The 26,138-nt window shown below is 58.5% G+C and overlaps 3 protein-coding genes across 4 annotated transcripts; all 3 read left to right on the top strand.

Annotated features, from left to right (window-relative positions):
- Positions 1-928: 928 nt before the first annotated feature.
- HCRT (hypocretin neuropeptide precursor) lies at positions 929-1,562 on the top strand (the record flags this gene model as incomplete). Its single annotated transcript, XM_066204796.1, has 1 exon — positions 929-1,562. A coding segment is annotated over one exon (453 nt), but the record flags the coding sequence as incomplete, so codon positions are not given.
- A 521-nt stretch (positions 1,563-2,083) lies between these two features.
- On the top strand, positions 2,084-11,948 carry KCNH4 (potassium voltage-gated channel subfamily H member 4). Of its 2 annotated transcripts, none has more exons than XM_066205198.1 (16): positions 2,084-2,162; positions 4,660-4,893; positions 5,028-5,159; positions 5,308-5,450; positions 6,353-6,596; positions 6,809-6,966; positions 7,278-7,485; positions 7,602-7,796; positions 7,993-8,192; positions 8,546-8,795; positions 8,900-9,114; positions 10,051-10,098; positions 10,184-10,551; positions 10,687-10,790; positions 10,877-10,956; positions 11,042-11,948. In XM_066205198.1, the coding sequence occupies exons 1-16, from the start codon at positions 2,087-2,089 to the stop codon at positions 11,501-11,503; spliced, it is 3,117 nt and encodes a 1,038-aa protein (XP_066061295.1). In that variant the 5' UTR covers positions 2,084-2,086; the 3' UTR covers positions 11,504-11,948. The 2 variants fall into 2 exon arrangements, with proteins under 2 accessions (XP_066061295.1, XP_066061296.1); XM_066205199.1 differs by having other exon boundaries at positions 10,880-10,956.
- Positions 11,949-12,194: 246 nt separating this feature from the next.
- On the top strand, positions 12,195-24,217 carry RAB5C (RAB5C, member RAS oncogene family). The gene is made up of 6 exons (XM_066205122.1): positions 12,195-12,283; positions 20,160-20,403; positions 21,440-21,591; positions 21,875-21,997; positions 22,715-22,808; positions 23,198-24,217. The coding sequence occupies exons 2-6, from the start codon at positions 20,238-20,240 to the stop codon at positions 23,311-23,313; spliced, it is 651 nt and encodes a 216-aa protein (XP_066061219.1). The 5' UTR covers positions 12,195-12,283; positions 20,160-20,237; the 3' UTR covers positions 23,314-24,217.
- The last annotated feature ends 1,921 nt before the right edge of the window (positions 24,218-26,138 follow it).

Genomic DNA, 26,138 nt, shown 5'->3' on the forward strand with positions numbered 1-26,138 from the left:
GAGCAGCGGCTGGTGCACTGCGCTGCTGTCAGAGCCAGAGTCGGCCAGCACTGACCTTCATCCCCTTTGTGCCAGCCCAGCAGCGTGGCCCATGGGCAATTATGGCCTCATTAGTGCCAGGCACCCCGTCCAGTGAGTACTCTCACAATGGGGAGCTGCAAATGAGGGGAAAGGCCTGGATGGTCTCCAGGCTACCAGCCACGGCGCTCCCATGTCTCCCAGAGACCCGTTGCTCCCGCTGCCCCAGTGGTATTTTTGGCAGCACTATTGTGCTGGGCCCTATAAAGTGGCAGTGGCAGTGCAGGGTGCTGTGCTGTCGGCTGCCCGATGGGACATGCCCCTGAGCCACTCGGCCACCTGAAGACCCCAGGAAGGATGGAGGTGCCCAACACCAAGGTGGGGCTGGGGTGCTGCAGCCCCTGGGGACAAGAGAACAGCGATGGGTGGGAGTTTGGGATGTAGGGCTGGGGGTGTGGGAGGGCCTGGCCGGTTTCTTGGGAAGCTCCGAGTGTGCAGCAAATCCCTGGGACTCCCTGACTGTAGCCAGCAGCTGACGAGGGGACTGCTTGGGAGGGAGCTGGGCATGCAATGTCTGCAGCATGGGTGCTTTCACTGCTTGTCCTGTGGCACTGGACAGCGAGGGAAGGGTGTTTGCCACAGCTGCCGTGTGCCGGAGCAGGGCAGGGGTGCGGTGAGGACACCCACATCTGGCTGCTGGTTGAAACACAGGTGAGGGTGCTGGCCGTGCCCCAGTGCACCGAAGGGTGATGCTCCAGGTACATCTCGGGTGTGGGGCTGGGCCCCTGCGGCAACAACCGGGGGAGGGGGGAATTGAAACACCGGTGAGCACAGCAGGGGTGTCAGTCCTGGGGCTGTGCAGTCCCCCCCTCTCTGCCGTGTCGCTGCCCTGCAGTAACACTGCCCGTTGCTCCGGCAGCCCCGGCGAGCTGCCTGCCTCCTGCTGCTGCTCCTGCTCTGTTCCCTGGCTGCTGCCCGGCAGACTCTGCCCCACTGCTGCCGGCAGAAGACCTGCTCCTGCCGTGTCTACGACCTCCTGCACGGCATGGGCAACCACGCCGCTGGCATCCTCACACTGGGCAAGAGGAAGAGCGTCCCCCTGGCCTTCCAGAGCCGGCTCTACCGCCTGCTCCATGGCTCCGGCAACCACGCTGCGGGCATCCTCACAATGGGCAAGCGCGGGCAGCTCCCCGGCACCGCCTGCCACGACCCGTTGGGCTGCCCTGCGGGCACGGTCGCCCAGCCGACAGCGGTGCCGCGAGGTGCTGACACCAGCCCTGACGGCCCCAGGGAGTGCCAGGGACACTCAGGGAAGGACCTGAGCACGAGCCAGGCCCAGGGAGCTGCAAGGAGCTTTTACTGAATGGGATGGGGGCAGCGGGACAGAGAGGGGATCCCTGGCAGGATGGACTCCGGGGACACACAGCCGGAGCTCAGTGTAAATAGCACTTTTAGATACCTCCTCCTAGCCCTGGCCCTGGCCCAGCCTGCTCAGGGCACCGCGGGCACCGCGGCCTTTTACAATAAATGGTAGCCTGATGTCACCCGGCTCTCTTGTCTCTCTGGGGAGGGGCTGGGCGGGCGCAGCTCAGCGCCGGGGCAGGTGCTGGAGCAAGTGCCTTCCTCCGCCGTGCTTGGACGGGGCTCATCTGCGGCACCTGCACTGGGGCGTGCGCGGAACCAGCTGCCTGGGTGCAGTACCAGGACAGAAGGTTAACCGAGGTGCGCCGCGTCCTGCCCCTTCTGCAACCCCCGTGGGCCTGGGAGGGCCGGGGGTGAGCGGCACCCGTGGCCGAGCGGGTCCCGGTGCCTCCCGGTACGGCGGCTCCAGAGCCGAGCGGGTCCTGGCGCCACCAGCCCAGAGACCCCCCGGGCCAAATCGCCCTACCCGCGGGCGCAGGACCGTGCTCGACGGTGCCGAGGCCCCTCCCGGTGCCGGGGCGGGGCGGGGGCGGGGCAGGAGCCCCGGGCGGGCCGGGATCAGCCCGCGGCGCTGCGGAGGGGCCGGGGGCGGCGGAGGCAGCCCCGCCGCCGCAGCCCCGCGGCGGCCGGCCGGTCGGGCGGGACGATGCCGGTGATGAAGGGGCTGCTGGCGCCGCAGAACACCTTCCTGGACACCATCGCCACCCGCTTCGATGGCACACGTAGGGCTGGGACGGGACCGGGGAGGGACCGTGGCGGCGGCGTGGGGGGAAACCGGGTGGGGGAAGCCGCTGCCCCGCAGGAGACGGAGAACGGGACAGGGCTCGGCCCGGCCCCGCAGACCCGGCGCCTCGGCAGGGTGAGGCCACCCACGCGCTGTACGGGGACTGTCCCGTATCTGGGCTCGGTGCTCCGGGACTCCCCGTGCCCGTGTCCCAGGCCGCCCCCGCGATGCTCTCCCCGCTCCCGAGGCCGCTCGGTGTCGCCGCAGCCGCGCTCAGCACCAGGGACAGATCCCGGTGGCTGCGGGAGGGGCGCGCGGGGCCCCGGGAGGGGCGAGGGAGATGGGACAGAGCACGGTCGGTCTCAACACGCCCGGGCTGACCCGGGATCCCCAGGCCCCCGCGCTGTCCCGTCCCGTGCCCGAGTGGTGCCCGTGTCCCCGGAGCTGAGTTCCTCTCCGTGTCCATGTGCCGGGGCCGGAACGGATTGAAGCCGAGATGGGTGATGCTCGGGCGCCACATGCCAGCTCCAGCACTGCTGGCACCATGAAGGCACCCGAGGACGGGCCGTGTTCACGACTGACCTCGGCTTCCCCTCCAAAACACCTGGAGCAGGTGTCTCCCGGGCCAGCTGCCTGCATGGCTAAACATCTCCTCCCTTGCTGGGAGCGACTGGCATGAAGATGGCACTGGGAGCCTGTGGCCACCTCCCAGGGCACTATCGAGGCATTTGGAGCACTCTGGAGCATGTGTCTGCTGCGATGCCGAGCTGTCTCCTGGCCTGGAGTGACACAGGGCAGCTCTAGTGGTGCAGGGGATCATTTGCCCAGGAAAGATGAAATTTGGGATGTTACTCTTGGGGCTGTAATGTGTGAGAAATCTCTCTTCCCCGACTCTGACTGAGCTGTGCCTGGAGGTGACAGGGCAGAGCCACATGTGCCTCATGATGGTGATCCCACTGTCCCTCCGGAGGGGTAGAGTTCCTGGATCAGGCCCTCCAAGGGAAGAGTTCCTGGGCAAGCTGCCTGCAACACAGCCTTGGAAATTTGTCCCAAAGAGCCTGACTTTGCCTCCAGTGCCCTGGCAGTCTCCTGTCCAAATCTGCCCAACCACCTCCGGGCACTTTTAAACAGTGTGGGGCTTTGCGGGTTTGATGTGCCTCTTATCGGCTTTATCTGCCATGGAGAGGGGTTTAACACAGTGATACCCCGTGGGGAGTTAACCCTGCCTCTCCTAGGCAGCCGCTGCTCCGGGCCCCGGGGCACCCAGCCAGGCACACTGGCCACCATGGCTGGGGTCTGCCAAGCCTGCCAGGGCCACATCCTCCAGCTCAGTGAGCCACTCCCAAATGCAAACCCTTGTTTTCTGTTCTAATAACACATCCTGGATATCACCATAATCCCGGCTTCCCAGAGCCAAAATCTGGCCTTAGTCACAGCTTCAGGCTATTTTTGCTTCTCCGAGCTAATCCTGGGCTGAGCTGTGCTGTGGTGGCCCCACGGCACCCCCATCAGACAAGGCTGCCTGCAGTTGCCTCCCTTCCCTCCCGTGGCCTCTTGCTGCGTTTGCCTTGCCCTGGCACCGCTCTGCCCATGGTGTGCGGGTGCTGGCATCACTGTGGGCTCCTTTCTTCTGTGAGAGGGGGCAGAGCACACCTGCCTGATCCTGGCTGTGCGATGCAAGGGTCCTGTGCTGGGCACCCAGCACTGGAGACCATTTTGGAGCTGGGAATACCCTGGTCTGCCCATGCTGGGTTCCGCCACAGTCCATGCCAGCTGCACATCCACTTCCTTGGCACCCTGCTAACATGAGCCCATCTGTCCCGCTGGTGCTGTGGGGCAGGGCCTACGGCTGGGGTCTGGGGGGCAGAACAGCTGTTCTGTGACTGGGCAGGGCACGGGGCTGGCGAGGACTTTACAGTGGCTGGTGCCACCTCCCGCCACCAGGGCTGGGTGATGCTGGGGATGCTCTGTGTTGCTGAGAGGCCGAGGATGCTGTAGTTCATCTCTAGCTCATGGCAGCTGGGCACTGGCTCCTGACTTCCCGTGGGCTCATGGCTTTTCTCCCACCCTCTCAGCTGGTGCTACAGCACCCCACACCTCTGGGGATCTCAGCACACAGCTGGGCACCCCTGGGCTGGATACGCCCAGCTGGGAGCTGCTGCTCCCACTAAGCTCCCTGAGCCCTGGCGGAGCTGGAGTGGCAGATGGTGAGGGGGAGGCGTGAGCTGCCTCGCGTGGGTGATGGGGGCCGGGAGATGGATCCGGGCTCCTTCCCCTTCCAGTACATGGGGCTGGGGCCCTGCCCAGGCTGAGGCCTTGCGGGCAGCAGGTCTGGGGATGAGCAAGTTCTGAGAGCAGCTAGGGGCAGCCAGCAGCCAGATGGAGATCTGGCTCCACTTCCCAGAGGGACACATGGGGGTCCAGGAGGGCTGGGCTGCTGTTCGTGCCCTCTGAGGTGGCCCCAAGGCCTCGGGGGCAGCTGTGTCTCCTTTCAGACAGCAACTTCATCCTGGCCAACGCGCAGGGCCGCTGTGGCTTCCCCATCGTCTACTGCTCTGATGGCTTCTGCGACCTCACCGGCTTTGCCCGCACCGAGGTCATGCAGAAGAACTGCAGCTGCCGCTTTCTCTGTGGGGCTGAGACCAGCGAGCCCATCCTGCAGAGCATCGAAAAGGCACTGGACAGCAGGGAGGAGTACCAGGCTGAGGTCTGCTTCTACAAGAAGGGTGGTGAGTGGCACATGGGGCTGTCTCCCTGGCCACAGCTCCAGCTGGGATTTGGCCCTGTCATGGCTTCATGGCCCTGGGGAGAAGCTGCTGAGGGTGGCAGAGCTGCCCTGCCTTCACCTACTCTCTCCATCCAGGAGTTGCCTTCTGGTGCCTGCTGGACATCATGCCCATCAAGAATGAAAAGGGGGAGGTGGTGCTCTTCCTCTTCTCCTTCAAAGACATCACAGAGAGCCGAGGCAGGAGCTACCCCGGTGACAAGAAGGAGGGTGAGCCATGGCTGTAGAATAGGGATGGGATTCAGGGAGCAGTGTGGGCAGTGGGCACATGGCAAAGAGGTTACCTGTTCTCTGGTGGGGAGCACCTTCACCCATGCCACAGCGCTCTCACTAATTCAGCATGCATTGTGCACTGCAGAGAAGCAGAGGAGTGAGAAGCAGAAGAGCAAGAAGCCTGGGAACTCACGCCTGAGGGCTGCACGGAGGCAGGGCCGGACCATGCTGCACCAGCTCAGCAGCCAGTTTGTCCGGAGGGACCGTGGCGAGATGAAAATCAACCGTGTAAGGACCTGGGGGACCCTCGGTTTTGCCCAGTGCCTCCCATCCTGGGGCTGTGGTGAACTGGCAGTGCAGCAGCTTCAAGAGAGCATCCCCCAGCACAGCCCAGCCTCAGTGGGATGCTGTTCCCATGCACATCCCTCCCTGGCCTGCCAAGTACCGAAACGCTCCCCAGCTCTGGCAGCCACTCTGTAGCCAGGTTGCACTTGTGTTTGGTTGGCAGCAGAAGAACCCAGTGGGTGCCCAGAGCTTGCCATTGAGACAGCAGACCTGGCAGCTCTGGCAGAGCTGTGCCTCTCCTCATGCACTCACTCTGAGGAAACCCCAGTGCTGGCTCTGAGCACAGCCACCCTGGCTCTGGGGAATGCTGTTACCAGGGTGCCAGAGCTGTGGAGCTGCCAGATGGGGCAGGGACCAGAGTCAGTCCTGTGCCAGCCCCTTTGCATGGCTGCTGTGGCCAGTACAGAGCACAACCTGCAGTTTTGGGGCCAGAGAGAGGGTCTGAGAGCTGCTGGGTCCCAGAGCTGATGAGCAGGCAAAGGGTATCAGTGCACCAGTCGTGAATTTTGGGGATTTGGGTGGGATGGCCCTGGCTTTGCCTTCACCTCTTCCCTCCTCTGCCCCAGCATGTGAATTGGCACTTGAGATGGTTCAAGGCAGCAGTTGGCATTGCCAGGGGATTACTGTTAATAGCAATGACATCGTGTTAATTGATGTGCTGTAATCGGGCATTCTGTGCCCATCTCTGAGGGTGACCGCAGTGCAGGAAAAGGGTGTCATCACCCTGGCATCAGGGGGTACCAGCTGGTTGGCAGGACTCAGAAGGGGTGGCTGTGCTGGCCTTCACCCCTTGTGTGGGATGGCCCCTGCACCATCCCTGTACCACCCCACGTTTGCTCCTGCAGAACGTGTTTGAGAACAAGCCGTCCATCCCCGAGTACAAGGTGGCCTCAGTACAGAAGTCTCGCTTCATTCTGCTCCACTACAGCATCTTCAAGGCACTCTGGGACTGGTTGATCCTGCTGGCCACCTTCTATGTGGCTATCACTGTCCCCTACAATGTCTGCTTCACGGGCACAGAGGACAGTCTCTCAGCTGCCCGCAGCACCATTGTCAGCGACATCGCTGTAGAGATGCTCTTCATCCTGGGTAGGTCTGTGTGCGGGGCTGAGCACTGATCCAGGATAGAAGATGTGGTGGGGCAGGGATGAGGGGTGATGGAGAGGGGAGCTGGGATTGCTGTGTCCCTGCTGTTGGTCCTGGGCACACCAGACGTGAGACCAGTGTTGGCTATGGATGCTGGCTCAGCTCTGCCAGCCACAGAAGGGGTGGTGAGGGCTGGTCCTGCACTCCTGGGGTAGATATCATCCTGAACTTCCGGACGACATACGTGAGCCAGTCGGGCCAGGTTGTGTACGACCCTCGCTCCATCTGCATCCATTACGTGGCCACGTGGTTCTTTGTGGATCTAATTGCTGCTCTGCCCTTCGATCTGCTCTACATCTTCAATGTGACCGTGGTGAGTGCTGCTGGCACAAACGCAGCCTTCGACAGCAAAGCCGCTGCCCACCTCCCTGCCCCTCTCCAACACCCACATCTCCTGGGGGTATTTGGTGCCCTGACAAGCCACTACCCTGGCTGCCTGCTGGGTGTTGGGCAAGGGGTGCAAGGCTGGTTGGGGATGAGCTGCCTCTGGCTTTCCCTGTAACCCACGACCCTTCTGGCAGCCGTGGGGGGTGGCAAAGGGTTCCTGTCCCGGGGGTAGTGTTGGGGTCTCTTCTTGTCCCTGTCTGCAGCTACACGGGGTTCACCTTCCTGCCTGCCTCCCAGACCTCGCTGGTTCACCTGCTGAAGACGGTGCGGCTGCTGCGGCTGCTGCGGCTGCTGCAGAAGCTGGACCGGTACTCGCAGTACAGCGCCATGGTGCTCACGCTGCTCATGTCCATGTTTGCGCTGCTGGCACACTGGATGGCCTGCATCTGGTACGTCATCGGCCGCAAGGAGCTGGAGAGCAATGACCCCCGCACCTGGGACATCGGTGAGTGCAGCACGCTCGGAGCACTGGATCCCCCCTGTGCTGTGGGGCAGCAGTGCCAGGGGTGCAACCCTCACAGCTGGCTCCTGCAAGTGCTAACCCCGGGCTGTGCTTGGCAGGCTGGCTGCATGAGCTGGGCAAGAGGCTGGAGGCTCCCTACATCAACAATTCGGTGGGGGGCCCCTCCATCCGCAGCGCCTACATCGCCTCCCTCTACTTCACCCTCAGCAGCCTGACCAGTGTGGGCTTCGGCAACGTCTGTGCCAACACCGACACCGAGAAGATCTTCTCCATCTGCACCATGCTCATTGGAGGTGAGGAGAGCAGTGGGGCTGGGCAGGGCACTCACCTTGGGCTGCCAGAGCATCGTGCCCCAGGCAGGGCACTGGGGGAGGTGGTGGGCACGTATGCCCTGTGAGACAGCCCTGGGCTGGGATTTGGGGAGCTGTGCCCCCGTGCTGTGCCCTCAGCTGCCCCTCACTGGGCCTGACGCTGCCCTCCTGCCCCCAGCGCTGATGCACGCCGTTGTCTTTGGCAATGTCACGGCCATCATCCAGCGCATGTACTCGCGCCGCTCGCTCTACCACACCCGCATGAAGGACCTCAAGGACTTCATCCGCGTCCATCACCTGCCCCAGCAGCTCAAGCAGAGGATGCTGGAGTACTTCCAGACCACCTGGTCGGTGAACAACGGCATTGATGCTAATGAGGTAGGAGGTGGCGGCGGTGGCTCGGCCAGGCCCCTCCAGCCCCGACCTGCACCCAGCGCAGGAGGAATGGGGCTGGCAGGGCCGGCTCAGAGTGGTGCTGGAGGGACCAGGTCTGGGGCAAGCTCCTGCCAGCACGGGGAGTGGGACAGGCATGTGGAGCAGAAGCAGCTGACTACTACAGGGCCCGCTGCTGCCAGTTGGGACTGCTGAGCACTGCTGAGACGCCAGGGCAGCTCAGCAACGAGGTTCCCCACTCCGGAGGGACACCTGCCCCCTGGGGCTGCGGGGCTGCAGGAAAGCTGCTCGCTGCTCCCTGCACCCCGTGCCCAGAGCCCCGGCTCCTCTCTCCCCAGCTGCTACACGACTTCCCCGACGAGCTGCGTGCTGATGTGGCCATGCACCTCAACAAGGACATCCTGCAGCTGCCCATCTTTGAGACGGCCAGTCGGGGCTGCCTCCGCTCCCTCTCCCTCCACATAAAGACCTCATTCTGTGCCCCGGGGGAGTATCTGCTGCGCCAGGGTGACGCGTTGCAGGCCAATTACTTCGTCTGCTCCGGCTCCCTCGAGGTGCTGAAGGACAACGTGGTCCTGGCCATCCTGGGTGAGGGCAGGTGGCGTGGGCTCTGCCCCAGCCCTTCCTGCTGCCCGGCAGAGTGAGGGGCTCTGGGCTCGTGTCACTAGCCCAGCCCTGGTCCCCTCCTGCAGGCAAAGGGGATTTGATTGGAGCCGACCTGTGCAGCACCGACCAGGTGATCAAGACCAATGCGGATGTGAAGGCACTGACCTACTGCGACCTTCAGCACATCGGGCTGCGGGGGCTCTGTGAAGTGCTACAGCTCTATCCTGAGTACGCCAGCAAGTTCACAGCTGACATCCACCAGGACCTGACCTTCAACCTGCGGGAGGGCAGCGAGATGGAGGTGGGTGCGTGTCCTCCTTCTCAGGCCCCTTCCTGTCCTCATGGCCCTGGGGCTGGGGCTGTGCATGGCCATGGAAGAGGAGGCTGTGCACTCCCTGCTTGCAGTCCCCAGGCTCCAGAGCTGGGGCAGGGCCTGCAGCTCTGCCACCCTGGCATGCAGGTATGTCCTGTCCTGGTTCTGCGCAACCTGGGGAATTGGCAGAAAGAGCATTTGCAATGCAGGAGGCTGAGGTAGATGGGAGGCTTGGAAATGGGGTTGGAGAGAACTGAGGGGGTACTGCAGGACAGACAGCCAGGGCAAAGCACCCTGGAGTGCAGCACACAGCTGGTCATGCTGATGGCTCCAGCATCCAGGGAGATATTCTGCTCCAGAAATGGCTCTGCTGCACTTTTCCTCCCCTGGTTCTGCTGAAAGAGGCTTGGACCTCCTCTGGAGCATGTCCCTGGTACCCACCTTCCCCCCGGGCCTGATGGAGGTGGTGCAGGAGGTCAGTCTCTAGGTCCCAAACAGCTTTCCAAAGACCTGCCATGTCCCTAACACAGGAGGGATGTAAACAAAGCAAGAGTGGGGAAGGCCAGGAGTGTGCACCAGGTTCTGCACCTGCATCACCCTCCCCAACTGGCTGCAGGCTCCAGACAGAGCTGGTACTCTGATGGCTGAGCCAGGACTGGAATTTGGGGTGCAGCCTCGGCTCTGGCTCAGGATGCTCAGGCCAAGGTTGGCAAGTCGTCATTGACATGGCAGCAGCAGAGAAAGGAGAGTGGGTGAGGGGTTGTGGAGGCTGGTACTGAGGCTGATGTGTGGGGCTGGGGAATGCTTGGTTGTTCAGGGGGCACTGAGAGGTTGGGGGGGCCTGCAGACCCATGACTGGTCCCTGTGGAGCTGTGCAGGGGCTCCCTCCTGCTGCTGAGCCGATACCGTCTGCTCTCCCCGCAGGGGCTCTGCCGCTACTCCCGGTCCCCGAGGCTGCCGCAGGCGCCACAGGTTCGTCCCTTGCTGAGGCGATGGGGGAGGACGGGGCAGGGATGGCTGCAGCTGGGGCCAGTCCTGACCTCCCGCCTGCCTGCAGCCTCGTCCGGAGAGCGGTGCTGCCCCGGAGAAGGCCCTTCCCTCCATTGTGGAGGATGAGGAGGAGCCCGAAGAGGTTTTCCAGCAGTCCCCTGCCAGCACCTCCCGCCGCAAGCTGCTGCTGCCCGCGCTGAGCAGCTCAGTGCGCCGTGGCTCCCTGAGCAGCCTCCTGGGTGATGAGCTGTGCCAGGTCTCGGCCCTGCGGCACAACTGCCACTCCCCAGCCCGTGGCAGCCGCGGCCGCAGCTCCTCTCCACAGTGCCGGCGGGACGCCCGGCTCCTGGAGCGGGATGGTGGCGTGGGCAGGAGGCCGGCCAAGCTCCTCATCCCCTCCCTGCACACTAACGGCCCGCCCGACCTCAGTCCCAGGTACGGCTGGGATGTGCTGGTGGCTTATCCCGCTGCTGCGGGTTTGTGCCAGCCAGGCTGTGTGAGGCCCTGGGGGGCTGCTCAGGCGGTGGCAGAGAGGTGACACGGAGCATCCCTCACCCCCTCCTGCTGTAGAGTCGTGGATGGGATTGAAGACAACGGAGGGACTTCAGAGTCACAAACTTTCTGCTTCAGCATGGACCCGCCGCCGAGTGTGGCAAGGGACTCCCCCAGCTCAGGTACTGCCAGCAGCTGCCGGGCAAGGCCAGAGTGCTGGCCCTGGGGGCTTGGCAGGGCATTTGACTGCTACCTGTGTCCTCCCCAGCAGGGACTGACACAGGCGGCCCAGCCCTGGTGATGGAGGCAGAGGAGATAAAGCAGAACATCAGCAGGCTCAACCAGGAGGTGTGGTGGGGACCAGAGGTGGGTGCATGCCCCCAAAAACCCCGAGGACATCGGCCGGTGCTCACCGCTCTCTGTCCTTTTCCAGATCAACCACCTCAACCAGGAGGTTTCACACCTCAGCCGGGAGCTGCAGAGCATGATGGAGCTGCTCAAGGGTCACCTGGGCGCCCCGCAGCCCCCGCCCTGTCCCTGCCGTCTGCCTGCGACCGTCCTGCCGCCTCCGCGGCCCCCACCGCCCGCTGCCCCGGTGCCCTCCTCGCCCCCGGTGCCCCCCAGCTCCCTCAGCTCCCCCAGCGCCAGCCCCCGGGCCAAACGCTGCCCCGTCCGCAGCCGCTCTGCCCACGCCGCCGCCCTGCACCCCTGGGTGGGCGCCGAGGGGCCGCGCCCGCCGCGGGGGGACCCCCCCGGCCCCGACCCTCGCCGGGGCTCGGACTCGCAGCCGCCCTCGCTGCCGCCTCGCTCCGCCCGTTCCTTCCCCGGCTGCTCGGCCGGGGCCTGGCCTCGCACCCGCCCGCAGCCGCGATCCGGCTCCACCAGCTCCCACTGACCCCGCGGGCACCGGGGGGACCCTCGCCGTGCACTCCGCTCCCGGTGACCCTGCCCGGGCGGGGCCTGTCCCCGGAGTCCCCCGGGACGCCGCACCCGGAACACTCGCAGGGATTTTGATACGGTTTTATACTCTTCGCCCACGGGGCCTTTTCTACAGCCCGGTCGGGCCCGGCAGCCCCGCCCGGGGTCCCCCCGCCTGCCCGGGGCCGTGGGACGTGGCGGGGCAGCGCAGCCCCGGGGAACCCGCGGGGCCGGGAGCGGCGGGCGGCGGAGATCTGGCGGGAAGAGAGGCCCGGGGGGATCCGCAGGGATCTCCGGTAGGGTCTCCGGCTTGCCCGGGGGTCACAGCCGGTGCCGCCCCTCCGCGGCTGTTGTTCGTGTTGTTCCGCCCCGCCTCTCCCACGCTCCCCGCCACACCGAGAAATAAAGGCTCTATTTTTCCAGCCCCGGTTCCGCTGAGTCTCTGCCCGCGGCCGCCCCACCCTGCCCGCGCCCCCCCGCCGAGTCCCTCACGGGGCCGGTCGCGCTGGGACGCCCCCGGACCACAACTCCCAGCAGCCCCCGCGGGGTGCATGACGTCACGCTCAGCTCCCTGGGGCGGGGCGGCCCAAGGGGCGCGGCGGGGGTGGGACGGGGGCGGGTGATTGGCAGCTGTGTCTGCCTGTGGGCGGCGAGCGCGGGGCGGAACGGGGTGGTCGGGTCCGGAAGCGGAACGGGTAAAGGCGGAAGTGAGGGCCGGGGCCTGCGAGACGCACCGGCGGGAGCGGCGCTGCGGGCGGTGAGTGGGGCCGCGGCCGCTCCTTTGGCTCCGAGGTGGCCGGGCCCGGCCCGAGGGTGTGAACCCGTTCCCCGGGATCTCGCCCGGCCGAGGGCGGCAGCCGGGCCCCGCCGCTTCAGGGGCCCCGTGGAGGGACTGGAGCGGGGACTCGGTGGCGCCGCTGTGCCGGGCGGGGCGATGCTGGGGCTGGACCGGACGGGCGCCGCCACCGCCGCCGGCGGGGTGGGGGCTCTGGTCGGCCGGGTACCCTCTCTTCTTGCCGTGCGCCGGCCTAGCGGGGCCCTGCGTGTCGAGCGGGGCGGGGGAGCGGCGCTGCCGCGGCGCACCGACAGCTCCGGCCTGGTGGGACCGGTGTGTGTGGAGCGGGAACGGGAGGGGAGCCACGCTGGGTGCGGGGAGCGGCACGGCCCAGGGGTCGGTGCCCGGCCCAGGGCAGGCGTCCCGGCGGCGCTGTGAGTGCTCGGGTCCGGCTCCCCCGGGCTGGCCGTGAGCAGGAGCGGCCCGCGGGGCAGCGGGAGCGAGCACCGGCAGCCGGTACCGGGGAGCTGTGCCCCAGCTGCCGTCTCTCACAGCCGTCACTGACTGGAAATTGAACAGGATTGGGGAAGGTGTGGTACCAGGACAGAAGGGGTTTTCATGGTGGGGTCGTGTTTTGTAGTAGGTGCTCAGCCTCTGAGGTGGGAATAGGAACTCCAGGAGCTGGGAAACCCAGCTGGGCTCCCGGGAGCTGCTGAAATGAGGGAGGTGACTTGATGTGCTGCACATGAGCTTCAGGGGAGACTGTCCTGGGTCACTACAAGCACAGCTTTGTGCCCCTCCAGAGCCCTTGTGAAGGGAAAACCCACGGTGCAGTAGGGCCCTGAGCAAGGCCCACAGGCTGCAAAGACATTTTGTGGCTTGTCTATGAGGGAATCTCGAGCAAGGCTGTCCTGGGATCTACATCTCAGCAGGAGAGACCCTGGTGTGTGATTGATGTGGGATTGCACCAGAAGTGCAGGTGTGAGTGTGAGCAACAGGCTTGCCCTGCTAAATCCTGGGGAAACTGCTGGGACCTTATTCCTGGTGATGCTCAAGGTGCTGACAGAGCTCCTGGGGCTGGGCAGGAGCTGTGAGTGGTGCCCAGCCCAGCTCTGACCCCGGCCCAGTTGACCTTTAGTTGCTGCCCTCTGATGTGGCTGTTGGAGCTCTGACCTTGGCTGTTTTCAATGCTGTGAGGGAGTTGGAGAGTCGAATATGTCGAGGCACTATTTTAAGTCTGGTGTGGAACAACTTGCATCTGCTATTCTTAGCTTTTTGTGTGGAGGGTCAGCACACTTGAGCTGCCCTGTTTACAGCCTGACTCGGGGCCTGTGCTCTGCTGGGGCTCCTGAGCTGCCTCTGAGCCTTGGCTGGGGCCGCAAAAGCAAACTCACTCCAGTTGCCTTAACATGCCATGCAGCCTGAGTGAGCTTCCTGGAAATACCCACTAATGTCCACTGCTGCCTGGAGTCTGAAAGTCTTACATTTCTTTTCAGCTCACCTGGTTAATAAGGTGAAAGAACTACGTCTGAATAGGGCTAAGAATTCAGGGTAGCACCTGCAGGCAGCTACAAGACAATGTTGATCTTGATGCATTCTTGGAGTGAGGCAAGCAGGTAAAGCAGGATCTGGGAGGTCAAGGACAGGAATGTTCAGGGTCGTACCTGGGTCTCAGTATTGAGATCACCTCAGACCCCTCAGGAGTCACAACAGTTTACTGGAACAGTTTTCAGACCAAAAATCTGTTTCTGGGGTAACCTCCTCTCGAAGGTGCTCTGGCTGATTTAGCTGACATTTGGTTGCAGGTTGTGCAGGTAGTGGGGGGGGTCCCTGTAGGCTCTGCAAGTAGGTGCTCCTGCCTCTTCAGGTGATGGAACAACCTAGGGAAGGTGAGATGGACTCCTGGAGAGGGTTCGAGTTACTGGAGAGCACGAGGGAAAGGCTGGCTTGGCACGTGGATATGAATATAATAAGATAAAACATTTCCCTAGTTTTGCATTAGTAGAGAACACTTTGCTTTCCTGTGAAACCAGTGTTGGGCAGCATGTAAAGGAACTGTCTAGTGATGTGCGTGTGCTTGGCCAAGCCTAATTGTTGTGCTGAGACGTGGGATTACCTCCATCACAGCAAAGCTCTTCTGCATCTCAGCAGGGATCAGCTCCAGGGTTGCTCCAGGCCCTGCCAGTCACCAGCTCTGGATCCAAACTTCTTCAGCTGCTGCACAGTTAGTGAATGGTGGTCATGGCATCTCCCTGAAGAGGGAGGGGGAAGGAATGCCAAGTGCTTTCAGACACAGGAAATGAAATGGGAACGCTCCTAATGAAATGGGTGTAGCCCAGAGTATTCCTGTCAGCAGACTTTAAAGAGGAGAGAATGTAGAAATGTTGGAGTCAGCTGTTTTCTTCCCTTGGGGTATGAAGTTTGCAGCCTCTTATGCAAGTCCTGAGAAGTTGTCAGAATAACACTGAAAACACTCGAGACACTGGCCAGAAACAGGGAATCTTCCTGGATGTGACAGTATTGGGGAGGTATAAAATTCGTCTGAGTGCTGGGGGGAATGCTGTCCTCCCCTGCAGCACAGGGATGAGCTGCTGGAACAACCCTGCATAAGCAGATAAGAGAACACTGTTTTTCATGTTTGCTTTGGTTTGGTAGTGCTCCAAATAAGGAGCTGCTTGAGGCAGGAGATCTTTGTGCAGTCTGGGAAAGATATTCTGAAGGTCACAGATTCTTTGCAGTGCAGGTGGCAGTTTGCTGCTTTGCATTGCTGATGTCGCCTTCTTGCTGACTGAATAGTGAGTTTTATCCAAGACATGTGTTGCTGAGTGTCTGGTCAAAGTGAAGCTGTGTCAGGTGAGGGTATCTGAACAGGAGTCAGTGTCAGGAACAGGATTTAAACAGAATTAACGAAGAATTAAAACCTTGGTGCTTTTGTTCCATTTGAGTCAGTCTAGGCTGCATCTGTGAGTTGATCCTCCAGCCTTGCTGTGGCAAGGATAACCAAAAGTGGGTGAGGGCTCCAAGAGGGAGCTACTGTGGGACAGGGAGCTAGTGGGAAATAAAAAAGGTGATGTAAAACTCTTCCACAGAGGTCTGTGCTGGAGGGATTGTCACAGTCGCAGCAGGGTGGTGGCCTTGAAGTCTCTGAGGATAGAGTTGTTTTGGAAAAGCTGCTTTGGAAAACAGCTGGCTGCTGGGGCTGGTCCAGAGGCCATGGATGTACAAATGTCAGGAAACAGATGTGTATATCAACTGCATGAGAAGGAGCTGATACTAGTTCAGGTCTGTAGCTGAATGAGTAGTTCAACTTTGGAATGGAAATCGTATTTACCTCTAAATTAAGGTGAGCGTGTCCAGGTCTTTGTGAGTCTTGGATATGGGACTGCCCAGAGAAGTTGTTACACTATCTGAAGTTGCTCACAGCCATAGGAGTGCTGCTGAAACTGCTGTCTGAGCTGATTTGGGTCTGTGAATCTGCACTTTAGGACTGTAGTGCAGCTCCTGCCAGTTCAGAGCAGTTCCTGAACTTCAGACTGCATCCTTGCTGATCAGGGCACTGAGGACTCAGTCTTTGGGGAGGGAAAAGGTAGGAAGGTAGAGTATTGAAACTCATAAAACTTGATGGGACTGAGGTCTGTAGGCTGAGTGTGTCCTGGTTTGTCTCCTCTGTAGCAGGTGGGTCTGTTCCTCCTTTCTCTGCAGCCTGGACCCTCCTGCAGTCAGGCTCAGGAAGTTTGTTCTTATTAATCATATTGACGAGTTGAAATATTTGGTTGATGTTCCCTGCTGTGCCTGGGCGGTCTGTGCGTGGTTCTGGTGGGACCCACACTTTCTGCTGGTCCTTCTCATGGAAGTTGCTCCAGAGTCCATGTCCTGAAGTTGACTGTGCAGCCCTGGGCCAGCTGCCCGTGCAGTGTGAGGTGAAGCAAAACCACTGGGTAACTTCAGGGCTTCCTTTGCCAAGGAATTCGTGTAACGCTGTCAGCTATTTAACGAGATAAATACTTCACTGGGGCTTTTGTCTTGAGTATTTTGGTTCTAAGCCAACAAATCCCCAGTGAAGCAACTCCTTGCATAGCTGAGAGCAGCAGCAGTCCTTTGGGTAACCAGAGTGTTCAGGATTGGGTTTCTAAGTATCCTCAGCTTTCAGAGTAGTCCTTGCTACTGGGTGAACATAGGGCAAAAATATCAGATTCTCTAACTTCTGACACCTTAAATGAGCAGCTTCCCTGGGGTGGGGTCTCCTGCAGGGGTTAACATGGGGATCTGACAGTAATTCCCCTGTGGAGATTTGAGTTCTTGTCCTGGGTAGGTTTGTTTGAAATGGACTCTGGTGCTGTTTCCCAACATCGTGAGATATCTGGAGAATGGTCTTGCACTTGGACAGGCAGGGAGTGCACAGCCATGGCATGTGCTTTCTCATTTAGGGCACTCAGATTCTTGAATTTAATATTCCTGGCTGTGTACAGCCCCCTCTGGCAAACCCTGGCAGGCAGAGGAGAGACTGGAGGAGCACAGACTGTGGAAGTGATAGACCTGGAGCTCTCATTTGTGGGACAGCATCAGGAATTAGAACTTGACTTCGATCTCAAAGCAAACAAGAAGCTATGTTAAGAGTTCACAATAAAAAAAAATCGGTGCTTTTGCTGTGGGATGCAGAGCTCCTGTGTGTGCTTCAGTGAGCAGGAGGTGGGTAGGGCAGGTAAACAATCCAGCATGAGCCTTTTCATGGGTCTTGTGATCTCCCAAGTGCTGGGTTTCACTAGTTAAAAGAAACTAGTAGGAAAATTAATGCTTGTTAATCTTAATTACATGAGTACCCCACCATGCCCTTCCTTTTCCTGGCCTTGATGGCTTGAATTAGCATGGCAGGCTGGGACAAGCTGGGCCTTCAGCTGCTTTCCCTTGTCTGTGTGGTATTGCTGTGGTTATTTTGGGCTGCCTGACCCGTGGCTCGAGTGTCAGTGCCGGGGTTCTCGTGGGGAGCAGGAAGGGGTGAATGCCCAATTCTGTGCTGAGAGAGGTGGGAGGATGAACAGCTCCCCAAGCACCAGAAACGGCTTCATACGGCAGGAAGCAATCCCTGTTCCTCAAGTTAGTGTCCACTGGTGGGTGTAGGCTGATCTAGCACAGGTTCAGGCTGTGTAGTTCAGCCACCTGTTCCCTCTGCAGAGCTGAGTTCTGTCAGACTGGAATCCTCAAACACGTTGGCATTGGCAGAAAGTGCCTGTCCTGCCACGGAGCATTGGTGGGTATTTCCTTCAGTTATTTGCTTCCTCCTGTGACCATCAGCTGATCACCCCCCAGGTCTTGGGTATGTCCTTAGCCCTAGGCCATCAATGACCAGTTGGGGTCTCTAAATTCCACTCAAACGTCTGAAAGATATGGCAACTTCTCATGTGAACATGAAGCCATGTAATCCTGTATCCAAGCCTTAGACCACCCTTAGATGATGATCTGGTTCTCCATAATTTGAGCAGTCAAGGCTCTGGCTGCTGCCTTGCCTATACTGACCAGTGGCTATTCATGGTGAGCTCAGCATGGATGTGCTCCCCTAATTCTGTTGGAGATCATGTAGCACAACCAGATGGCAAAATGCATCAATATCTGTGAAATACAGGTCAGGCTAAGACTTGAGGATGTCAACAAGCCCATTTCCTTGCTTTGCTCTGGGAATTACCACTATCAGATTTCGGGAGGCCATAACTCAGACACACTGTGATTCACACAGTGTTTGTGCAGAATGTTGGTCTGGAGCAGCAGAGGAGCTGGTAGACTGCCCAGGGAGTTATAAATACAAGGTTAAACCAAAGCTGTTCCCTTGCAAGTTCTGTTTAGAGGGGAAACTCTAAAAGGTGGACGTCTCCTCAGGCTGGTAGAGATGCAGAGCTCCTGCTGAGCCTCTTGAACCTGGCAGTGACCAAGCTGCTCCTGACAAGAGCAACCAACGCTGCTCCCTCACTGTCCAGCGAAGCCTGTTGTTGGTTTGTTTCATATCAAGCCTTCTCATCCTGTCAAACAGTGTTTGACCTTCCTCAGAAGAGGGAGGGGAGTCCTGACCATGCTATGTGCAAGGACTCAGCTCTGAATTACAGTATCTTCACTGCTTAACCCAAGACTGGACTCAGACCAATGGCTTCACAGCTCTGGCTCCTGAATCATCCCACAGCACTCAGAAGTTTTGCTCCTTGGTTTCTGTCCTACCTGCCAGCTCCAGTGGCTGGTACTGGCTTAACAGCTGGTGCCCGACTGCCTCGTGGTCAGAGCAATTTGAGGTGAGATGTCTCTAGGTCAGTGTATGCTCAAGTGCTTTGTATTGTGTAAGCTGCTGATGTTCTCCAGCTTCTAGCACTCACAGGCTCCACAGTAGCTCTGAAATGGCTGGAGGTTCCCTATCAAACAGTGGGATTGTTTAAACTTGAGGCATAGTTAAAGTAACCTCAAGCAGTCACAGCTGGACAGGCCTTTCCCTGGAAAGCAGCTATTTGAAACTCTCCTCTGTCCTGAGTAGGCATGAGCCTTCTTCTCAGGACTCTCTACTCCAGTTCAACCTGTTTTAAACTTCTTATTCATGGATGGCTAATATTTGCTGAGAAAATGCAGGATGTACACGGTTTCTTTGGGGATACTCTCAGGCAAGGAGAAATTGGCTTTGGGGGCATTTTCTTTCAACAAACAGCCTGCATTAGGAGAGTAGAAGGGAAAGTGGTGATCCAGAGCAGATGCAATCAGCTGTAGCATTTATCATCCACAGGGAAGTGGGAGTTGTGAAGGGTACAGGAAATGTGCCTAAATCTGTAACTGTGTACTTGGAAAGCATTCCTGTTCTCTGCAGGCAGCAGAGCTTAGTGCTTAGGGAGGAGCTGGGATTCACTTGTGGGTAACTTGGGATGCAAATCAGCTTGTCCTGCTGTTCCTGCCATGGATTTGTGCTTCTGCACCACTCGTGAGGCTGGTGCTGGGGACTGGTTGGCAATGCTGATCCCAGGGGATGCTGTCTGTTCATGCTGGCTTTGAACAGTCCATGTGAGGAACGTGGGCAGTAGCCTGATGACCTGGAATGCTGTGGGATAAGGGCGCTGAGGCACCGGGATGGGTGTGGGAAGCCTTTAGGTGCTGGCTCTGCTTGGATTAGGTTGGGTGGTGATTCCTGGAGGGGGAGCTGCTGTCAGTTTCTGAGGGGACAGCCTGTGCCCTGAGAGCAGCTGCTGTCAGGTGCCTTTCGGAGGTGGGCGCCTCCTCAGATGCCCCTGCTGTAGCAAACCACCTGCCTGGCTCCAGGGCTGTCCTTGGGCCTGCTGGGAGGTGCAGAATGTTGTGGTGTAAGTGCCTCAGGATAAACAGACATCTCTAGAAACTCCATTTGTCCAAATGCCTCGTGATCTCCTGCCACTGTGGCGCTGGGATGGCTCTGTATGGCACTGGTAGTCTGAAATTGCTTCCTTGTGAACTGGGGAAAGGAGGAGGGAGCTAAAGGTCAACCTCAGTTACCTCTGTGAACTGAGTAATTGCTGCTTGAATAGACAAAGCTCTAATAACACTCATTGTGTGCTGGGTGCTCCTTGCCTGCCTCACCCTGGCAAGGTGTGTGTAACATCCATACAAGGTGGAAGTGCTGGAGGGCCCAGTGGTGGGGAGGAGAGCTTGTATTACCATTACCTCTTTTCCAGAGAGGCTCTGCAGACTGAGATCCTGCTGCCTGGCAGGAACTGCTCTGTGGTGCTCACAGCTGATAACTTTCCCCTCTGGGAAGGTACCACCAGCCATCTGTGCTGATGGTGGCTGCAGATCAAACCACCCTCTAGAACTGGTGCAGCTGGTCCCTGAGCGTGTCACTAACTCTGACCTCCTCTTCCAGTTGCAACCTGCCTACAGGTGGATCCAGTGCAGAACCTGCAGCATCCTTAACTCTCGGCACTCCTGCACTTAGCCCACAATGGCAGGTCGAGGTGGAGCTGCCCGACCGAATGGACCAGCTGCTGGGAACAAAATCTGCCAGTTTAAACTTGTTCTCTTGGGCGAGTCAGCGGTGGGGAAGTCCAGCCTGGTCCTGCGCTTTGTGAAGGGGCAGTTCCACGAGTATCAGGAGAGCACAATTGGAGGTGAGTGCCAGCTCCAGATGCCTGTGGCCAGGAGGTGCTGACCTTGCTGGGTCAGTCTGGGGTGTCAGAAGCAAGGCTGGCTATTTCAGTCTGGTCTAAGATTTTTGCTATAAATAGAGCCAAACAGTTAATGCTTTAACTCTTGGTTCACAATTTGTTTGTTGGTGTAATGATCAGCACAGCAGAGAATAACGCTATGGCAACCCCACACTTTGCCTCTGAGGCTTTGTTTCCTGTGCCTCAGCTCCAGCTTCTAATTGGAACTGAGGCCTTCAGCTTGGTTTATAGCCCTTAATTATCTTTTCAGACCATGACCTGGGATTCTGGGCTGTTTCTAGCCTGATACTGTAAACTACTTTCAGAGTGCTTTCAGGTCTAGTCGTTTTTTAGCTTGAAATCATTAGCACAGCATCACAAATCAACCAAAGGCTGGTTGGCATGTGGGTCTCTGAGCAGCAATACTAGGGGGTGTCCTGAGAAAGGCTTGAGTTGTCCCCCTCTGACCTGTGCAGGGTGTAAGCACAGCTGGAAGTGTGGCTTACTGGCAAGCAGGGCCTAATTCTCCTCTGTGGAGGGCAGTGCTCTGCCTCAGTCTGTACCTGAGACCTGTGTCTTTGTGCTGAGTGTAACACATGGTGTGAAACTCACTGGGACAAGAAAACAACCAGTTACTAAACTGGGAGGCGTGGTGTGAGTGTGGCTGAGTTTGGTGCTGTTACTGGTGCTCCCCAGGTCTGACCATGGTGGTCCCACAACTGGACTGCGTGATCCCTTTCAGGAGCTGCTGGGAGGGTCTGGCAGTGTGGATGCTCCAGGGGCTGGCTGCTCTCTGGGCCACCTTCCTGTCACTGTGTGATGGTTCTTGGTTCCTGTGAGCAGGGAGTGTGACACAGCAGAGCTGCAGCTGCCACAGCCAGTGGCACTGGCCTCTCCAGGGCTCAGCTCACTCCCATGTGGCAGCAGAGCTGCTCTGAGCTCCTGCTCTGGCTCTGAGCCCTGTCCTGCTGGAGCTGAGGCAAACCCCTTTCTCTTGCAGCTGCCTTCCTAACACAGACAGTGTGTCTGGATGACACAACAGTGAAGTTTGAGATCTGGGACACGGCGGGGCAGGAGCGATACCACAGCCTGGCCCCCATGTACTACCGGGGGGCTCAGGCAGCCATCGTGGTCTACGACATCACCAACACAGTGAGTGTGGGCAGGGCTGGGGGGCTGCCAGGAGGCTCTCGGTGCCCTGGGAGCGTGTCTGGGTCAGAGCCCTGCAGGTACTTGGCTGTGAGTGCCAAGTTCTTGAAAACTGCTCGTGGCTTCTTTCTCAGCTCTGGCCAAGGCTGTGAGCTGATAAAGGATCCTGCTGCCAAGTGCTGCAGAGGCAGAACACTTCTCACAGGAAAGCCTTGTTCTAATCATATCTGCCCTGTGGATTCCTACATGCTGCCCTTCCTGACTGTTGCCTCCTGTTTGTTTCCAGGACACATTTGTACGAGCCAAGAACTGGGTGAAAGAGTTGCAGAGGCAGGCTAGCCCCAATATTGTAATTGCACTAGCAGGAAACAAGGCAGACCTTGCTAACAAGAGAGCTGTGGACTTCCAGGTGAGTTGTTGCAGGTCAGGAAAGCATCTTCTTGCTTAAGTGAGGGAGTTGGCGGCTATGTAAAATATGCTTGGAGGGAGAATGAAAGTGAGTTTTTTTGCTGAGGACTGCAGAATGCCACTGAGCAGGGTCTGTGCTCTGCCCTTCCCTTGCTTCTGTCATAGCACATGTGGCCCTGGCTGGTGAAAGTCCTGGTGAATGTAGAGGAGGAGGCCCACAGAGCACAAGCTTCTGTCCTCAGCCTCCTTTGCTGCCTTACTCATGTGGGATGTCTGCAGGGTGTGAAACAGCATCTTCTGGGTACGAGACACATGAGGAATCATTCCTAGCTTGTTCTCTGCCCTTCACAGCTCTTACCTCATCTGAGGCAAGCGCTGAGGAGAGGTTCTTACCAGCCCTCACACAGGATTGCTTGTGGTGCTCTTGAAACGGGTGACACACTCCCAGCTGACCCAACTCCCAGGCTCTGTATGTGCATGTGACTCAGTCAGGCTGTGCCCCAGCTCAGCTGTGGGACACTGGCCATGCAGGGCTGCTCGTGTAGCATGTCCCTGCATTGTCCAGGCCAGGTGGAGGCAGGGACAGGAGAGGGAATTTCTGGCACAAGATGGGACATAGTGTTTCTCCAGCAGTTAGTGTGTTGACAAGTGAAGTGCGTGAAGTCTGCTTGGGCCTCCTTGCAGGCTGCCTTTAGCACTCTGATGTGATTGTTTGTAGGATGCACAAACATATGCAGATGACAACAGCTTGCTGTTCATGGAGACGTCAGCGAAGACAGCGATGAATGTGAATGAAATCTTCATGGCAATAGGTATGGCCTGTGTGTAGGGCTCCGAGTGCCAGCACTGCAGACCAAGAGGGTCCTCTGTCAGCCAGGGCTGGTGGCTCCTACTGGGGCAGGTGTCCAGTTTGCCACACTGGTGTGATTGGTCATTCCCTGAGTGTGTGGAGCCTTAGCCTTGCAAAGCTGGTTCCCTGTCCCTGTGTCTGGGTTGGTGGTGGAGATGGGAGCAGGTCTGATGCCAGCCGGAGCCAAGGATGGGTTGGTTTGGCATGCAGTGCAAACTGCGTGTTTGTCCTGTCACAGACTCAGTTGGTGATGAGGGCTCAGGCTGGAGCAGGCTGAACCCAGCCTGGGATGTGCAGTGGGAGGATGTTGGCCGCTCTGGAGGACCCTGCTAACATCCTGTTTCTTTCTAGCCAAGAAACTGCCAAAAAATGAACCCCAGAATGCTCCTGGTGGCCCAGGCAGGAATCGGGTGGTGGACCTTCAGGAGAGCAGCCAGCCGAGCAGAAGCCAGTGCTGCAGCAACTGAGCAGCTGCTCCGGCCCGCGAGCCCTTGGAGGACGTGACTGGAACCCACGCTAACGATCGCACTTACCGTAGGGCGGCTGCTGCCGGTGCCGCTGTGATTCTCCATCCCTTTCTGATCATAGGCTGGAGGGAGTTCTTCCACCTGCACCTTTCTGTACAAATACTAATTCAATTCTAAGTCTTAAGTCACTTTTTTAATATATGAACTTCTGCTCTTCCCTCTTCCTGGTGGTGGTGGATGCAGGACCTGGTGTCTGCCCAGCCAGCGTGGCCGTCCCGCGGGTGAGGCCAGCAGCACCCAGGTCCCACAGCACTGTAGTTCACTATGGGAAACAAAGGGATGTTGGGACACGTGTTTAAAGTTCCCTGTCTGTAAGAGCTGAGGCTGATCCCGTATGATGCGCCCAGAACAACCACTAAACTGTAGCATTAGAGACAAACTCCGGCTCTTGGGCCACTTATTGACCAAATCAATGATGAGTATTTGGGGTGGGGCAGAGGGAAGCAAAACTGGTTTCTTCTGTATTTTGTATTGTATGTTTCTCCATGTAACCAATCAGTATCTTGTCAATATAGTACATCCAACGAGCTGCCTGTTGTCTTTCTTTGTGTTGGACTCCAGCATGCCAACTCTTCTTTTCTCTCGGTTCTGTCGTAATGCACTAATCCTGTTGCAACTTTTGCAAAAAATCTTGTATAGAAATTTGTCCTTTTCTTGATGGTTGTGATGCCACTAATATTGTTAACCCTGCTCTGGTGGGAATACACAAGGTTTACTGATGTACAGAGGTGGGGTGGGGGAAACCTTGGGTAACCTGTCGATGGGAATGACATGTATTGCAAAAGCCTGTAATTCCACAAAGAATGAAGGGAGGTATTAAATGGCTTCTGTTGCCAGACTCTAACTGATGTTGGCTGCTGCCTAGTGCCTAATGCAGTGTCTTATGCATCCTGGTATTTAAGAGGAACTGTTGACTTAGTCTTCATCACAAACTTCAGTTTTGTGTGATTAAAACAAAATTTTTATAAACCTATAATAACAACAATGTTCATGTTTCTTAATGCAGCAGGGACTGGACCAGAGCACAGCAGTTCTGGTGGACACTGAGCTGTGCTGGGCTGCTCCTGGTATGTCCCACATCTTGGTAGGGAAATGAGGCCCTTCCTGAGGAGGGAGAAATGGGGCTCCTGGTCTGGGCTGTGCAGCTGCTCCTGCACAGCTGCTTTCATCACAGTGCTGTTGCTGGTGTTCACTTGGCTCCAGTGTGCTTAAGGAAGCTTGAGGGAAATTGTGGGAATTATTCCTTGCCTGATACTTCCGGGGAAACTCTACAATACAAGTTGGGAAGAGGTAGGGGAACAGTGTGTGGAGAAGCTCTGCAGTGGGACAGGCTTGGGATGGTGCTCCAGAATTCATGAACACAATGCCTCTGTCCCTGGAGCACGATGGCCTTGGAAGATGCTGCTCTCCTGTCACTGCTGCATGGACTGTGATACCCCAAAACCCTGGGACACCTGCAGTCAATATGGAAGAAGGAGTAGCCCCTTGCAGCTCCATCCCTACCATTTGTGCTGCTGGCAGCACCATCTGTGCTCAGGAGAGGCTGAGGATGGAGATGTGCTGCATTTGGAACCCGTTGCCCTCCTCACCTGAGGGGTTGTGAGAGGCTCAGTCACAGGAGAGCTGTGAATAGAGTTGTATGAACAGCCTTGGCTTGTGTGCCCTTCATCCGCTATCCAAGGTCTCAGTGCCTCTTACTCATGCTGAATTGCCTTAAAATCCTGGAAGCAGGAAGGGTCTGGAGTGATTTGGTGATGGAGTGCTAGGGATCATGCTCCAACTGTGGGGTGTGAGCTTCAGTGGCCCCCACTACACCTCATTTGTGTGGTGTCGTTTGTGCCTAGACTGCTTAGCTACTGGAGGTGCCCAGGATCTCTGTGGGACCACCCAGTGCTTACAGTGTGGGGTGGACTGATGCTGGTGGTTTCCTCAGGCAGCCAGAGATGGACCAGTTTGGAGAAGAGCTTCTCTGGTCCCACTCAGAATAATCCAGTGGGCACTGTGTGCAGTGCTGTTGCCATCTGCTGGCTCCTCTCCCTGGGTGCCTGGTTTCTTCCTGGACTTGGGGTCTCTGTGAATGCATCTGTGATGCCCTAAGGAGGGTCTTGCTGCTTGCCAGAGCAGGTGCTCAGGGGCTCAGTTTCAAGGCTGGGGACCTGCTGCTGTTCCTGGTGTGTCTGGGCAATGGTCTGTCTGATCTCAGGGTGGCTTTAGCACAAACAGGCGTTCCTGCCTGCATACCTGCTGCCTGCCCACACACCTGCTGCCTGCCTGGGCCTGAGCGCGGGTGTTTGTGGTGGTTACGCAGCGCGCCCGGGGTTGGGCTTTTCCCTCCCTCCTGCTGGGAACTCAGGGGTGGACTCCAGCAACCCCTTGCCAAGCTGGGAAGGGGAAAGTGTGAGTGCAACAGCCTCACACCACAACCAGCCAGGCAGCCCAATGCACTTCCCTCCCTATTCTGTGGGGATGGGTCTTGGCTGAGGCTGTGGAGCTGGAGATGATGCTGACAGCAGTCTGAGGGAGGGTGAGGGCACCCCTGCTGCTCCTGTACAGGTGAGTGGGACTACCCTTCCTGCCTGCCTCCCGCCCTTAGCAGCACAGTGCTCCCAGATCCCCTCCCCTCCCTCACAGAACCATCTGGGTCAGCTGACTGGCCCCATTTTCTGCTGCCCTGAGAAGCAAGAGAGGTTCTTCCCTCTCTGTGCATCCCACTCCTCTGGCACCAAGAGTAGGGCGCAGCCTCCCCATCAGACAACACCCAGAGA

The sequence above is a fragment of the Chamaea fasciata genome, unplaced genomic scaffold (genome assembly GCF_029207755.1).
Source record: "Chamaea fasciata isolate MVZ Bird 193981 ecotype frontalis unplaced genomic scaffold, bChaFas1.0.hap1 SCAF_27, whole genome shotgun sequence".
NCBI lineage: Eukaryota > Metazoa > Chordata > Aves > Passeriformes > Sylviidae > Chamaea > Chamaea fasciata.

What these genes read in the sequence shown, in the direction of transcription:
- KCNH4 (XM_066205198.1), top strand. Translation starts at nt 2,087, where the DNA reads ATGCCGGTGATGAAGGGGCTGCTGGCGCCGCAGAACACCTTCCTGGAC. An exon ending in CCCCCGCACCTGGGACATCG is followed by an intron (nt 7,486 to 7,601) that starts GTGAGTGCAGCA and finishes TGTGCTTGGCAG; the next exon opens with GCTGGCTGCATGAGCTGGGC. An exon ending in GGCTGCCGCAGGCGCCACAG is followed by an intron (nt 10,099 to 10,183) that starts GTTCGTCCCTTG and finishes GCCTGCCTGCAG; the next exon opens with CCTCGTCCGGAGAGCGGTGC.
- RAB5C (XM_066205122.1), top strand. Translation starts at nt 20,238, where the DNA reads ATGGCAGGTCGAGGTGGAGCTGCCCGACCGAATGGACCAGCTGCTGGG. An exon ending in TCTACGACATCACCAACACA is followed by an intron (nt 21,592 to 21,874) that starts GTGAGTGTGGGC and finishes GTTTGTTTCCAG; the next exon opens with GACACATTTGTACGAGCCAA. An exon ending in TGAAATCTTCATGGCAATAG is followed by an intron (nt 22,809 to 23,197) that starts GTATGGCCTGTG and finishes GTTTCTTTCTAG; the next exon opens with CCAAGAAACTGCCAAAAAAT.